Source organism: Pipistrellus kuhlii, unplaced genomic scaffold, assembly GCF_014108245.1.
Source record: "Pipistrellus kuhlii isolate mPipKuh1 unplaced genomic scaffold, mPipKuh1.p scaffold_m20_p_1, whole genome shotgun sequence".
Taxonomy (NCBI): domain Eukaryota; kingdom Metazoa; phylum Chordata; class Mammalia; order Chiroptera; family Vespertilionidae; genus Pipistrellus; species Pipistrellus kuhlii.
In genome coordinates, this window is record NW_023425404.1 from 159,570,383 (window position 1) to 159,586,155 (window position 15,773).

General features: G+C 35.0%; 1 protein-coding gene across 3 annotated transcripts in view; it reads left to right on the forward strand.

The window, feature by feature from the left end:
- Positions 1-15,773, forward strand: part of LOC118705701 (UDP-glucuronosyltransferase 2A1) — a 50,250-nt gene that overhangs the window by 18,361 nt on the left and 16,116 nt on the right. Inside the window, exon 3 of one of the 3 annotated variants that reach the window (XM_045571933.1) lies at positions 3,130-3,761. The exons of the other annotated variants lie outside the window; for them this stretch is intronic. Coding sequence (XP_045427889.1) covers positions 3,130-3,761 — 632 coding nt within the window. The remainder of the gene's footprint in view (positions 1-3,129; positions 3,762-15,773) is intronic. 3 annotated transcript variants of the gene reach the window in all.

Sequence of the window (15,773 nt, forward strand, 5' to 3'; positions counted from 1 at the left end):
TTTTAATATATTATATTTGTTTAAAGTAAAAACAGGTAAATTTTATGTATATGTTTGTATTAACAACAAAAAAGCCACAAAAATTAGGGGAACATTTAAGGAAGAATAATATAACATTTTAATGACAGTAAAAAATATTTATAACCCATAAACATTACCTTTTGCTGCCAACAGTTTTATACTTTGGCCACTATAAAAACAAACAGGTTTTTATTTGCTTGAGAAATCTTTATATGTTAAAATTTTATGAATACCTAATGTAGTATTATAAATAACTAAATGAATGATTTGTGAGAACAAATATTATCTTTAATAACAGTAAATTATCTTGCAAATATATTAATTTAAATAGGAAAAAATATCTTCAAAAATGAAAAATTTTTTACCATAATATTTAAATCTTTGCATGAGCTAAGTAATAGGTAATTAACATAAAATAAAGTGATAGAAATTAAACAAATTTAAGTATGTATATTTCCAAAGTATTTTATTTACAGTAGAGTGAACATTTTATTTATTTATTTAAAATGTTATTGATTTTTTTTAGAGAGAGAATAGGATAGAGAGAGAGAGAACACCAATGTAAGAGAGAAACACCAATCTTTAGCCTCCAGCATGTGCCTTAATGGGGACTCGAACCTGCCAGTTTTTGGTGTACAGGGCAATGCTCCAACCAACTGAACCACCTGGCCAGGACTACTCTGAACATATTAAAGGAGAAAAGATGTATTGGAGTCTTTTCTCTAAAGAATAATATATTTTGACTTGGGTCTTTCTTTTTCTTTCTCTTCCCCCCACCCCTCTCGCTGCCACTTCTTTCCTTCTAGTTTTTCCATTGTGGTCCTCCTTCCTTCCTTCTTTCCTTTCTTTCTGTATTTTTAAATTTTAGTTAATCTTCAATTTTTAGAACTTTTCAAATAAGTGTTGGTAGCATTACCTTTTCCACAATAATCCATGAGCTGGATAACGGCACAGGCATGACATCCAAGACAGAATTTATTCTGGGTCATGCACAATTCCCAGAGAGAATTGTCACTCTCCCCCCCCACCCCACTTAATGAAAGAGAATGAAGATTATAATTTTTGTAGGTATAATCTTGATTTTCATATTATAAATCTAAAAATAAAAGGTCAAAGTGACCTAAATAAAAGGGTGAACTAATAATCAAATTAACACAAGACATATTAACAGTAAAAAAATGACCAAAATTATTATATATGTACATATAGGGGTTCCATAGAATATGAAACCCAGAACAGATCAGGCAGTTGGGCGTAAAGCATGTTGAGCTAAGGTAAAAAGGGTACTGCAGTTTGGGACTTCAAAGAGTAGGAGGCAATTCACATGGAGAAAGAAAAGCAAATTTCTGGTAAATAACTGTTTGCTGGGCCATCTTGAACAATAAGACACGGAGAAGACTTTGATCAAAGGCCTGGCCAGGTTCCTCCCTGTCTCCCAAACACTAGTCATATTAAACTACATAGTTATTGGTGATGATGCCTCCCTGCCTGGAACAGGTCCTCCATCTAATTCTTTTAGGCACTTGGGAAGAAAGTCAAAGTTTTCTCTTTAGTCTTTCATTTCTTGAAAATATCTAGCTTAAAAATATTAATATCTCAAAAGGCATGTTTTAGGGTGGCAAACTCTGCTTCCCCTTGTCACTAAAACTTGGGCACTCCAGTGAGAGGAATGAAAGGAGGTGATGAGCTTGGGTTAAATTGGTCATTTGTAATGTAAAATTCTCTTCCTACAATATTCTATATAGCTAACATTTATGGCACACAGATGCTGTTCTGAATAATTTGTATGCATTATTTCATTCAGTCTTCACAACTATAGGAAAATAGGCACCATTGTTTCCTCACATTTTATAGTAAGAAAGCTGAGTAACTTGCCTGAGGTTATAATCAAGAATCAAGAAGGCGGTAAAGCATTTGATGGCAGACTTGAGCTAAAATGAAAGCTCTAGAAAGATTCTCTCTCTCTCTCTCTCTCTCTCTCTCTCTCTCTCTCTCTCTCTCTCCATATATAATCTATATATATATATATATATATATATTAGCTTTCAAAGTAATTAACTAAATGCCAATCAAGCCAAATAAAATTGAAGTACTGATGTGAGGCTAAAACTTTGAAGTCACTAAGGAGTTGACAACTCATATTCCTAAAACAGTATGAAGGTTGATTTCCAAGCTTTTGTGGCCTCTGGGGCCACCTCCAAATCTGAGAAGCAATGAGAAAAAAATCAGCACGAGGAAATCCTAGCCATGCTGTGCAATGCTTCGGAAGCACAGGAGGAAGAGACCTTGAAGTCAGGGCATGTCTTTGGGTGGAAAGTATGTAAGAAAGAATTTCCATACAAAAATGTTATTTTAAGGATTCTTGATTCAAAATAATTGCATTATAGTCAGTTTAAGAAATTTTGTTCTAAGGTGATTTTATACAGATGAACTAAATGTTCTTCAGAAAGTGTTATATACCAAATATGAGTTTTATTTATATTTTATTTCCTTTAAAGTAAATAGAAATTAAAATGAAAACTTGATTTAAAGAACAAGGACAATATTCTAATTGGTGCAAATTTTCTATGGCTAATGTGTTTTGTATGTAAAAATACTTATAATAAAGACATACAATTTGGAGGTGATATATGTTTTGACCAAGTGGCTTTAGCAATAAGAAGTGCTACTTTTCATTTAACCTGAGTTTGGAAAGATATGTTAAATTGGAGATACATTTTATAAATAATAGTCATTATCACAGAGTATACAGATACTAGGCTTATAACCTGCTTGCCTTTTTTTTTCCTTTAAAATAGGACCATGTTTTTTTTGTTGTTGTTGAAATAATCATATTAATGCATATAAGAATTTTAATTACATTGTTTTCCTTTTCATCTGTAGATCAATTGACCTATGAATGAGTGTAGCTGTTACATAAAATATTATTTTATTTGAAAAAAAAGCTTACATAAATATACTTTCAAAATTATTTTCATCTGAAAAGAACTACAGTAGATTAGTTTCCATAATGGCTATCACCATGCCTAAGAAGTTTGGCTTCCTGATGATTTTTAATTTGACTCTGACTGAAATTGTTTTAAGTGGAAATGTATTAATTTGGCCAACGGATGGTAGCCATTGGTTAAATATTAAGATCATTCTAGAAGAGTTAACTCAAAGAAATCACAGTGTGACCGTACTGGCTTCAACAGCAACTTTATTCATCAACTCCAGTCTTGATTCTCCTATAAATTTTGAGGAGATACCTGTTTCCTTCACAAAGAATGATATAGATTCCTTAATTGAACATATGGTCATGCTGTGGACAAACCATAGACCAACTCCTCTCACACTCTGGACTTTCTACAAGGAACTAGGAAAACTACTAGATACCTTTTTTCAAATTAACATACAAATTTGTGATGGAGTATTAAATAACCCCAAGTTAATGTCAAGACTTCAGGAAGGTAGTTTTGATGTGTTAGTAGCCGACCCAGTAACCATCTGTGGCGACCTGGTTGCTCTGAAATTAGGAATCCCATTTATGTACACATTGAGGTTCTCTCCAGCCTCAACAGTAGAGAGACACTGTGGGAAAATCCCTGCACCTGCCTCCTATGTGCCTGCAGCCTTGTCAGAGCTCACCGACCGGATGACCTTTGGTGAAAGGGTTAAAAATTCCATATCTTATCCTCTGCAAGACTACATATTTCAGTCCTACTGGGGAGAATGGAATGTGTATTACAGCAAAGTTCTAGGTAAGTCTCTACACTGTCCTCTTATTAATGATTCTTTATAGCTTATTTATTCTTTTTGTAAATACAGTAAAAGGTTTTTATCACACTGCATATGCCAAACTGAAGAAAATATACCTATTACTAGAGGCCCCATGCAGGAAGATTGGGCAAGAATGGGCCTTCCTTCCCCTGGCTGCTGACACCGCCTTTGCTCTAGCCAGAGCCGCCTTTTTGCTCAGGCCCAGAAAAGCCTTTCCGCCTTCCCACACTGCCCAGAGGCCCAGAGAGGCTGGGATGGTACAGAACGCAAGCATCCCGCCCTGCCCTTAGCCACTGGGTACCTGCATATGCAAATTAACCTACCATCTTTGTTGGGTTAATTTGCATACTCACTCCTGGTGGGTGTTGGGTGTTGGGTGTTGTGACTGTATGGTCAATTAGCATCTTACTCTTTTATTAGTGTGATATCTTCATTTAAATAACTGGTCATTATTTTTGGGTTCATTCCTTAAAATTGAAATGGTGGTATTAATATGTATGCTATTAATGCAAATAATATTGTGCCTATTTAAGAAACAGCTTTTCAATGTGTAAATCAATCTTCAAATATCAATGGAAGTATCTTTACTAGGATAAATTATGACACTGCCAGAAAATACTTTGGCAAACATTTTGAAGTGTTATATGATTTATTTGCCCTCCTTGGTTCATCATTCTTTTCTTTACAGAAAACTTAAAACTTGGATTTATACTCTACTCTGCATATCACTATTTCTCCATCCTTAGACTCCCCTGAGTTTTGGGGATAAAGGTTTCTTCAACTTCATTTTTCAGTTTACTTTGGCAAGTCTCAACTTTCCTTGCTTTGCAGATTCCTTATGAGGATCAAGCAAAATAATGCAAACTGCCAAGGCCAGTTCTGACTGAATATTTACTTCTCTTTCTTTCTTTATGAGCCTTCTTCCCTTTATTTTTCTAATTTATTCTTCCTTGCATATTTTCCCCTCTAGATCTATCAACAGTATTTCATATAAAAGCAGGAATTAATAGTTGATTCAATCAATGGTACTTTCTTACAAAGGCCATATTCAAAATATTATGTTAAGCAACTTTTGGCCTCATCTTTCCCTTGATTTCTTTTCCTTTCTTTCTCCCTCTCTTTCTTCATTTTTTTCCTTCCTTCCTTTACTCCTCCTTCTCTCCCTTCTTCTCTCCCTCCCTCCTTTTCTCCCTCCCTTCCTCTCTTCTTTCCTTCCTTCCTTTCTTCCTTCCTTCCATTCTTCCTTTCTTCATCTTTTCTTCCTTTCTGTCTTGCTTTCTTTGTGTAAAAAATATTTATTGAACAACAATCCAGTATCTAAAACTCTTCTGTGTATTGGGAATACAAGAGTTAGCAAACAAATCAAAATCTCTATCCCCATAAGCTTACATTCTAGTAATAGGAGACAAATGATAAATAAAATAAATATGAAAAACATATAGAAAGTTAAAATGTAATATATGCTCTATGGTAGACCTAAACAACTGGATTGTTCTAGGAGTAGGATTACACTTTTAAATAGGATGGTCAGAAAAGGTCTCAAATGAAAGGGTGACCTTTGAACAAAGACCCAAGGGCCACGAGGGTGACAGCCAAAGGCTCCCTGGAGGAAAAGCTCTCAGGCATAGATAAGAACAAGTACAAAGACCTGTATGAGCTATAGATGCAGTAACATTGTTACTGTAATTTAATATTAATTGTGTCATTCACAAGTAGGATTTGCATATGTGTATTTTTTTTCTTTCCTTGGTATTAGAATATATTTCATCCAATTTTCCACCACTTAAACTTTTAAAAAAAATATATTTTATTGATTTTTTTACAGAGAGGAAGGGAGAGGGATAGAGAGCTAGAAACATCAATGAGAGAGAAACATTGACCAGCTGCCTCCTGCACACCCCTTTCAGGGGATGTACCTGCAACCAATGTACCTGCCCTTGACCAGAATCGAACCTGGGACCTTGCAGTCTGCAGACTGAGGCTCTATTCACTGAGCCAAACCAGTTTCGGCCATCACTTAAACTTTTGAAATTCTTCATAGAATTGGTCTAGAGGGAGAATATTGAACATATCACACATACAAATAAGACTTATGCAAGTTAACTAAAATTTGCATATACTTTTGAAGATATGGTCATTAGAATTTTGAAAGTAACCTTTTGTTTTAATATTCTTTATAATGCAACTTAACTATATTTTCTTTATTTCTTAATTCCAAATTTCATATGCCTCAAAAATGTATTTTTCTGTAAATTTAGATGTTAGTCACATGATTATTTTCTAAGACATCTAAAATATGTTCAATAATAATTATCACTATTATATATATCACATACTGACTATTGTAGGTACTGAATAAGCTAATGGTCTAGATACCTTAAATAATGGGATTACAAAAGGTAAGATTGTGTCCCTAACCAGTTTGACTCAATAGATAGAGCATCAGTCTGTGGACTGAAGGGTCCCAGGTTCAATTCCGGTCAAGGGCATGTACCTTGGTTGCAGGCACACAACCATTAGGGAGTGTGCAGGAGGCATCTTATCGATGTTTCTCTCATCGATGTTTCTAACTCTGTATTCCTATCCCTCTCCTTCTCCCTTCCTCTCTGTAAAAAAATCAATTATATATATTTATATAATAAAATTAAATTGTGAAGGGTCTTGAAAAACACATACCGTAAAATTATTAGTTCAAGTTCAATTTGCTATCTGTGTGAACTCAGGCAAGGCCAGAACAAATTATACAATATAATGCTTGAGGAAGCATGTTCCCAACTTCTCATTTTCACAGGATAATCTATTTCAGAAATCCCACAGACTGAGAAGTTCAGTATATTATTTACTTAAATCCTTCATGCTACTCATGTTACTAAACCGATTTGAAATATATTATCAGGAAGAACTGGTATAATCCAATTTGTCTTTTGTTTTTAATTATATTTTTAAATTATTGACACCTGGTAACTGTAAACTGATCATGAAATATGAGGGGTACATGATATTTAATATTATCTTTGAATACAAGAGATTTAATAACATGAAAAATTTCTATGTAGTTCCCATTTCAATGGCTGTGCTTCACTTCTGTGGGAAAAGTAAACCATAAAAACAGTATGATTAACAACGGTAAAGAAAACCCCCAAATATCTATATTGAAGGAAAGAGAAAGAAATAATAAGGAAATATCTAACTGCACTAGTTAAAAATCCTGTTTTATTTACCAGCGAGGAAGTCTTAAATCTTATTGATGAAGCAAATAAAAATCATCAACTCTATTTTAAATGTGCTTCTAACACTTAATGGAACAGGCATGTTTGAAAAATATGACAATCCCTGCTAGTCATTTTCAGGAATGAATTTATTGATAAATCTCACCCAGGTGCAGTGTTCCATGGGGCACTTTCAGATTGCACTGATCTCTTCCCTGACCCTTGAATTGAGAGATATCCCATACAACATATAGATAATTCTTATGGGCATAGGCTTTGCTGTACCTTTAGCAAGGCAAGGGCTTGAACACTGTAGTAAAAATAGCTAAACAGGTTAAGACAACTTGGATGGCCCCACTTTGCCTGTGTCTTGGTTTCCCAGTCTTCTCTCTTTCCAAGTGCACTACAGATGAGGAGAGCAGAAAGCTCAGTACTAACTCTACAGTACTTGGTCAGCATAGCCCACGTTTACCTGTCAGTACCATGTTGGCTCCATGCTGCCCTTTTTCCTTCTATGTTAGACAAGTTTCCTAGAAGTAATGGTACCAATTCCAGCCCATGGAAACAAAAAAGCCTCTAAACATTTCCCCCTGAACCCATTTGCCCGGAAGTGGGATCAATTACTCCCAACATTATTTATATGTGACGTCTCTCTCCCCTTTGGAGCCCAATATTTTGTTTGTTAGTTTTTAATGTGTCCCACTCCCATTCTAAGCCCAATTCCCGACCTCCCATCCTTTTTTTCTGAAAAACTTAGATCTCTCTATTCATCTTCTGTCACATTAGTCTTCTAATTTCTTCTCATTTAAAGCTTCCCTGTGGTCAGTGCTATAAAGTGTTCTTACATTTTCTGTGAACTTTCTTTTGAAGTAAAACATAAATTGAATATTTACAGCTCATTGAAGTTTCACAATGTGAACCCACCCATGCAACCAGTACCCAAATCCAGAAACAAAATATTTTACAACCCATAACTCCTCTTCATTGTTCATACCAACCCCTAAAAACCCCCTCCATATCTAGATGTGAACACTTTCTTGACTTCTAACACCATAGAGTATTTTTGCCTGATTTTAAATTTTGCATTAATGAACCACACATTGTGTACTCCCATTCTAAGTCCCATCTTACTTCTTTTAACATCATGTTTACAATATTTGTCTAATTATAGCAAATATAATAATATATTTGTTCATGATAACTGTTGCATATAATTATTATTGGTTAATTCGCACAATTATATAGATTCTATTGAATTAATACATTACATTTTACTTATACATTCTACTGTTCATGGACATGTAAACTATCTGGTATTAGCTATTTATGATAAACAATGCTAAAAACATTCTCGTAGATGTCTTTTGATAAATATACATGTGCCATACTGTTGGGTTTATTTATAAGAGTGAAATTTCTAGGCCATAGCATATGCCAATGTTTAGCTTTAGTAGGTACTCCTAAAATCTAGTTTTAAAGTGTTTGTATCAATTAATAACCCTACCAGTGATCCACTGGAATTCCACTTTTCCTCCATTCTTATTAACACTTATATATGTTTTCCTTTTTATAAAATGTAACCACACTGTTGATGCATGGTGTCATCCCATTTTTTATTATTAAGAGATAATTGACCTATGGCTAAAAAAAGTACATAAAGTTTACAGAGTGATTTATTTTGACAAAGGTTTATATCTCTGTGATTATCAATCTCTTGGATCCCTCTCTAACAAACCTACTCTCCAGGCTTCTTCAGATACTGAGTAACTCCTGAAAACTAATATTTTAGTTTTCATTCTTATTCACATCTATTTTTATTTTGTTGGCTTTTTAATGCAACCTTTAATCCTTTTAATTGTAAAAGTGACATAATTGCATGGTCATTCATGTTCAGTTTGTGAACCATCAAGAATCTCTGATAAAGTGAATATATAGTGAATATACTGAATAGAGATATAGAATCTCTATTCAGTGATTCTGCAGGTAATTAATGCCTTGCTAACTGTTCCATCTTTATTATTAATAATAAATAGATACTCTTTGATACCAAGCACTTTGATAGGTACATTGTAGATGTTGCTAATCCACAACAAAAACATCCAAGAATGATCATTATCTGCCTTTTAGACACAATGCATTAGAAACTCAGAAAGATTAATTGCTCTGCTCATGAAATATGTCACTGAACAGGATAATAATTGAGAATAGTTAACCTTCTATATAAAGAAACGTATGGTTTCTAGGAGTAAGCTACTCCAGAAGGTCCAAGATTTTAATTTTAGAAGTCACACATAAAGAAGAGGAAGAAGCAAGGCCACCTGCCCTTTGTATGATAATCTGGTGTGTCCTGTGAGAAATCTGTCACCCAGCTATCCTGATGAAACTGCTGTGACATCCTTGTGGCACAGTTTGTTTTACACATTTAAAATATCTTAAAATATTTTGGTACAAGCTGTCTGAGTTCTCATAGAGGAGTGCATGGCTGGTCCTGGGTTGCAGAACTTTGCTCTGCCTTATACATGGTTGCATCCTTAGGAAAAGCATGAAAGGCCCAAGCCTAGGTGCTTTTTGCCTCTCCTGCCTGTTTACATTGCCACAGCAATTTATAAATATAGCAGGTTCTTGGATAATGTTTCATTCAATTTTGTTTTGTCATAATCAATGAGAGAGAAAAATTATACATTACCAGCAGGGGTCGCTGTTTGCACCAAAGATGTGCACATAAGATGAATTGCCCCAGTCTAAGTGAGGTAGGTGTGTGTGTGTGTGTGTGTGTGTGTGTGTGTGTGTGTGTGTGTGTGTATCCTCTGATGGAATGACCTCCTTTGTCCAGAGTGGGTTCCTACCCTATGCCCTGAGCTGCTGGGATGAGCCCCAGCCATCATCAGCCTGATCTGGAATAAGTAGGTTGAAATAAATATCTTGCTTTTATTAATCTTTCTTAAATATGCATATAGATTACATTTAACTCAATAGAGGCCTGGTGCATGAAATTCGTGCACAGGGAAAGGTGGCTGCCCTCAGCCCAGCCTATACCCTCCCTAATCTGGGACCCCTTGGGGGATGTCCAACTTCTAGTTTAGGGGATTGGGCCTAAAGTGGAAGTTGGGCATCTCTCTCACAATCCTCCACCACTGGCTCCTAATCACTCACCTGCCTGCCTGCCTTCTTGCCCTCTTATGGCTTGGTTCCCCCCCCCCCCCCCCCCCCCCCCGCCACCCGCCGGTCTGGTCACTGCTAACTGCCCTTCCCTGCTGGCCTAGTCACCCCTTACTGTTTCCCCTGCAGGCTTGGTCGCCCCCAACTTCATCCCCCTCTAAACCTGGTAGCCTCTTACCCCCCCCCCCCCACGCCTCCCCCGCTGACCTGGTCACTCCATGTAGCCTGCTTATTCAGTTGTTTGGTCATCCCTCATTGACCCCCCTGCTGACCTGGTTGCAGGCAGCCAATATACTATATAAAGAAACCATACGTTTCTTTATATAGTATATTGTAGTATAATTTGTGAGGGTGTGATGGTCAATTTGCATATTACCTCTTTATTATATAAGATTGGAAGCATTTTGGGTCTTCATTTTGGAGGTTTTTGATGTGACCAGAAATATTCATAGAATTACTATTCATATCATTTAGCCTATGGTAAAATTGGTGTTATTATACATCATTGAAATTAAACTCACAGTTTCTAAGAACCTACTGATGATGTTAAGTGAGGACTCATTTAATTGTATATATTTTGAATATTAACTCTTTGTTAAAGCTGTTGTTTGCAAGTATCATCGCCCATTTGCTCATTTATCTTTTTCTTTTGTTGTCAGCTTCTTTTGCTGTGCAGAAGCTTTTAAGTTTGATATAATCCCATTTATTTATTTTTGCCTTTACTTCTCTTTGGTGTCAAATTCATAAAATGTTCTCTTTGACTAAGGTCCATAAGTGTGTTTTTTTTATACATGGGTATAAACTGTAATCATTTCATTCTTTTGCATTTAGCTTTCCAATTTTCCAAGCACCAGTTACTGAAAGGCTTTCTTTTCTCCATTGTGTGTTTTTGGCTCCTTTGTCAAAAATTATTTTCCCATATACATGTGATTTTATTTCTGGGCCCTCAATTCTATTCCATTGATCTGTGTGTCTGTGTGTTTTTGTTGTTGTTGTTGTTTGTTTGTTGGTTTGTTTTTACAATACCATCTTGTTTTATTACTATAACTTTGTAGTATAATTTGAAGCCAGGTAGTATGATACTTCAGCTTTATTCTTTTTTCTCAGGATTTCTTTGTTTATTTGGGGTCTTTTGTGGTTCATATAAATCTGGTGACTTTTTGTTCTATTTCTTTAAAAAATGACACTGGAATTTTGATGGAGATTGCATTAAATTTGTATATTACTTTGGATAATATGGCCATTTAAAGTATGAATATGAAATATCTTATTTTGTTGTATCTTTTTCAACCTCTTTTAATAACACTCTTAGCCTTGGTATATAGCAGGGCTTTCACATCTTTTGTTAAATTTATTCCTGGGAATTTTATTCTTATGGTTGCAATGCAAAAGCAGTTGCTGTTTTTTATTTATTTTTTCTCAAGTTTTGTTGTTAGTATATAGGAAAGCAGTGTATTTTTGTGTATTGGTTTTGTATCCTGCAACTTTACTATATTAGTTTATTGTTACTAATAGATTTTTTTGTATTTAGGATTTTCTATATATAGAATCATGTCATCTGCAAAAGGTAACACTTTTGCTTCCAAATTTGGATATCTTTTATTTATTTCTTTTGTCTGAATGTACTGGCTAGCACTTTCAGACTATATTGAGTAAGAGTGGTAAGGCTAGTTTTATGACCCAATATGTGGTCTATCCTTGCAAATGTTCCATATACACTGGAGAAAAATGTATAATCTTATGTTCTGGGAATATATAATCTTATTCTCACTGCTTTGTGAACATTTTGTTTTTGTGATTTAACTTAACTGGCCTGATAAATAGTGAGGGACACATAACCCCAAGATATTCACCCACAAAGATATTAATCAGACTACTGGAAAACATTTAAGTGATTTTCTCTAAGATCCACTAGCCTTTTGCTGACTGCTATCCTCTATGATGAACTAGATCATGAACTAGATCATGAACTAGATCAGCAAGAACAGCTCTGCTTAATGTACATCAGAATTGTGAGCAGAATCATGAGCTAAATAGAAATGTATTGTTCTAAGACACTAAGGTTTTGAGTAATCTGCCATTTAATGATGGAAAACTAATAAAAAGACTTTTAGTTTTGACTTACTCTATTTGTTAAATCCTAGGACTCTACCTTGCTTCGTCCTCTATTTATGCACTCTCTTTTCTGCACTTTAGTATCCAGTGTCTTGCTATCAATGTCTAACAAAAGAATAAAATAACACTTTGGTAGCATTTACCTCTACCTGTGGTGTAAACTCTCCCACCAGGACTAATATCAAGCTACTGGATGATATAACATCCACTTTGGAAAAACTTCTAAGTTTTAACGTGGCAAGCCAGATCCAAGAAAACCTCTGGCAAATCCATTTATAACATCAGCCTTGATTCATTATATGTCAAAGTTGTTGGATACCAGTTTTATTATACAGAAAAATGTTGTTCTCTCCAACACATTTTGCAGACTAAAATCTGGGCCTATAAATATTAGATCCAGATATTTCTTAACGTAACAAATATAAGCATATGAAAATTCTCTGCTTAGCAAAGAAGCTTATTTTTTTTTGGAGAAATTTATTCCCTAAGACTTCTTTTGAGGAATAAATAAATGCTTTCCTCTGTAGTTCATTTTTATAGATGTAGTATGTTCCATTATCAACACTAAAGGCCCAATGCATGAAATTCATGCAAGAGTAAGCCTTTCTTTTTCCAGCTGCGGGCACCGGTTTCCCTGTGGCACCCGGGACCCAGGCTCCCCTCTGGCCACCGGCACCCAGGACCAGGGCTTTCCTTGCAGCCCCAGCTTCATCAGGAAGGTTGTCCAGACCGGTCTAATTAGCATATTATACTTTTATTAGTATAGATATGCACTTTCAATATACATCATTTTTTCAGTTTTCAGGAAAACTGTTACTTTTAAAAATATTTCTGAAAAATTAAATGGATCAAATATCTATATTCCAACATCTTTCAAAGTGCCATTTAAAAGATTACCTTCTAGAAAAATATTTTTTTCTAGGAAAAAATATTATGTGATCTAATAATACTCCAGTAATGAACTACTTCAACCATTGACTAACTAGAACCTTGCAAATAATATTTCAAACGGTTGTGTCAATATTTCTGGTTCCTGTCGCTACGTTGGTTCTCAGTTACGAAGCCCTGTTTCCTTGTAAAAGGGAGCTGCTTATTCAACGTAGAACTTATTCTGGGAGAAGCCCAGGGTCAGAATTTCTTCAATGAGGCTTTTGTAGTTTGTCTGTGAGTTGGAAATCCATATGATGGCTGACTGTTTGTTAAGAATTCTAAGGAAAGAAGGCCAAGTGAAATCCAGCAATTTTCCATGCTGTAACTTCTGTGTTAAGGAATTCATTTGTACAGGTGAGGACAGATCTTGGGAATCTAGCATTACATGAATCTAGTATGTGTGGGCTGGGGAGACTGGCAAATGTTCAGATTTCCCTACTCTCTCACTCCTGACACATACTGTGTGTTACTCAATGAAACAAGTCCACTTTTGGTAAAAGTTTGTAATCAGAATTGCTGTTTTTGTTTTGTTTAATAAGTCTGATTTATTTTTACTTTCTTAACAATTTTATATTTCATCCAGAATATTAAATATTTCTATTGGACATAAATAAAAATGTGTCTACAGCTCTAAATTTATGCAAAAGAATTCTCTATGAAACCCAAGATCTTAGTTTCCTTATATAATTAAATAACTTAGAGATATTTATCCAATAATACATTTATTTTGAGGTCAATATATGAGCTGTGTTTATACGTCATTGTTCTCCAACTTTGTGCTGTTTATAATGTATCATGCATCTTGTTTTATAGTGAGTAGATAAGTTTATCAGTCTTTTTTTTCTTATTGTTTCTGGGTTACTTATCTTGTACAAAAGAACTTTCATCTAAGATTATAACATATACCTCAACTTTCTTCTAGTGGATTTATGGTCCTGTCTTATCTTCCTGTTTCTGAGGCTTATTTGGACTCTGCTTTCTATCAGTTACCACCAGAACTTAAACAATGCCTCATTATGCAAAAGAGTAAATCTCTCTAGTTACTGACCCTAGATTTATCTTTGCAACTTCTAAACAAATCTACCCTGGATTTTTGTTTATCAGCATAACAGAAACATTCTCAAGGAATTTGAAATTTCAATAATATGTCTCTTTCAAATTATCAAATTAAATATGATTTTATAACTCTGGGTATAACTATGTCACACTTAGAACACAGAAACATTAATATTATCTTTTACTTCCAAACAATACTTTCCAACCAGCTAAATATCATTGTTAGGGACTTAAGAGTATTATATCTTCATTTCCTTCCTCCATCAAACAACTTCCTTCATAAGCTTTGTCCCTCTCAGTTGATCCTTACCATCTATGATCCACTTCCCTTATAGGTGTACAATAAGTGTTGGTTTAACCGACTTATTTTTTGCAATAATCTGTAAACTCCTTTTGAATTGGAATCATATCTTACTTATTTCTTTATATCCTGTGCATTGTATAGAATCTGGCACATACTTATGCTAAAATTGTTCTTGAAGGTATAACATATTCAAGGATTTGGAGACAAATTTGGTTGAATGGATGGATGGACACAAAAATCTATATTTCTAAATTAACCACCCTCCCTCTCTTCTGAGATTGAAGTGTTCATGGGCCAGATTGGTATCTCCACAGACTTGTGCAATCATAACTCACACACTGCAGGTTAAAAACTCTTCCCATAGCTATTCCTTCTTTAGAGTTTCATAATTTTGCTAGTCATTACCATAAACATTTATAAAGAACTTATAAAACTCAACAGTAAAAAACAAACAATCCAATTAGAAAATGTGCAAAGGACCTGAAGAGAAACTTCTCCAAAGATGACATACAAATGGCCAAGATATGCTCAACATCAGTAATCATCAAGCAAATGCAAATTAAAACCACAATAAAACATCACCTCACACCTGTCAGAATAGCTATCTTTAATAAATCAACAAACTGTGTTGGCGAGCATGTGAAGAAAAGGGAGCCCTTATGACTGTTGGTGGGAATGCAGATTGGTACAGCTACTGGGGAAAGCAATATGGAGTTTCCTCCAAAACATTAAAAGTTGAACTTATGACTCAGTGATTTGCTTCTAGACATACACTGAGTGTTCAGATTATTATGATCTCTGAACGCATAATAATCTGGCCACTCAGTGTATATTCTATATAATAAAAGGCTAATATTCAAATTGTCTCATCAACCAGGAGTTTGACCAGCAGGCAGGCAGGCCAACTGCCCATGTCCCCTCCCCCTGGCCAGGCTGGCTGGACCCCATCCATGCACTAATTCATGCACCGGGCCTCTAATACACACACACACACACACACACACACACACACACACACACTTAATGGCCAGATTATTATGCATTAAGAGATCATAATAATCTGGCCACTCAGTGTATATCCAAAGAATCCAGAAACACTAATTTGAAAGAATATATGCACCCTGTATTATTCATTCCAGTATTATTTTAATAGCCAAGATTTGGAAACAGCCCAAGTGCCCATCAGATGAGTAAAAAGAAAAGGAAAAAAAGGAAAAAAA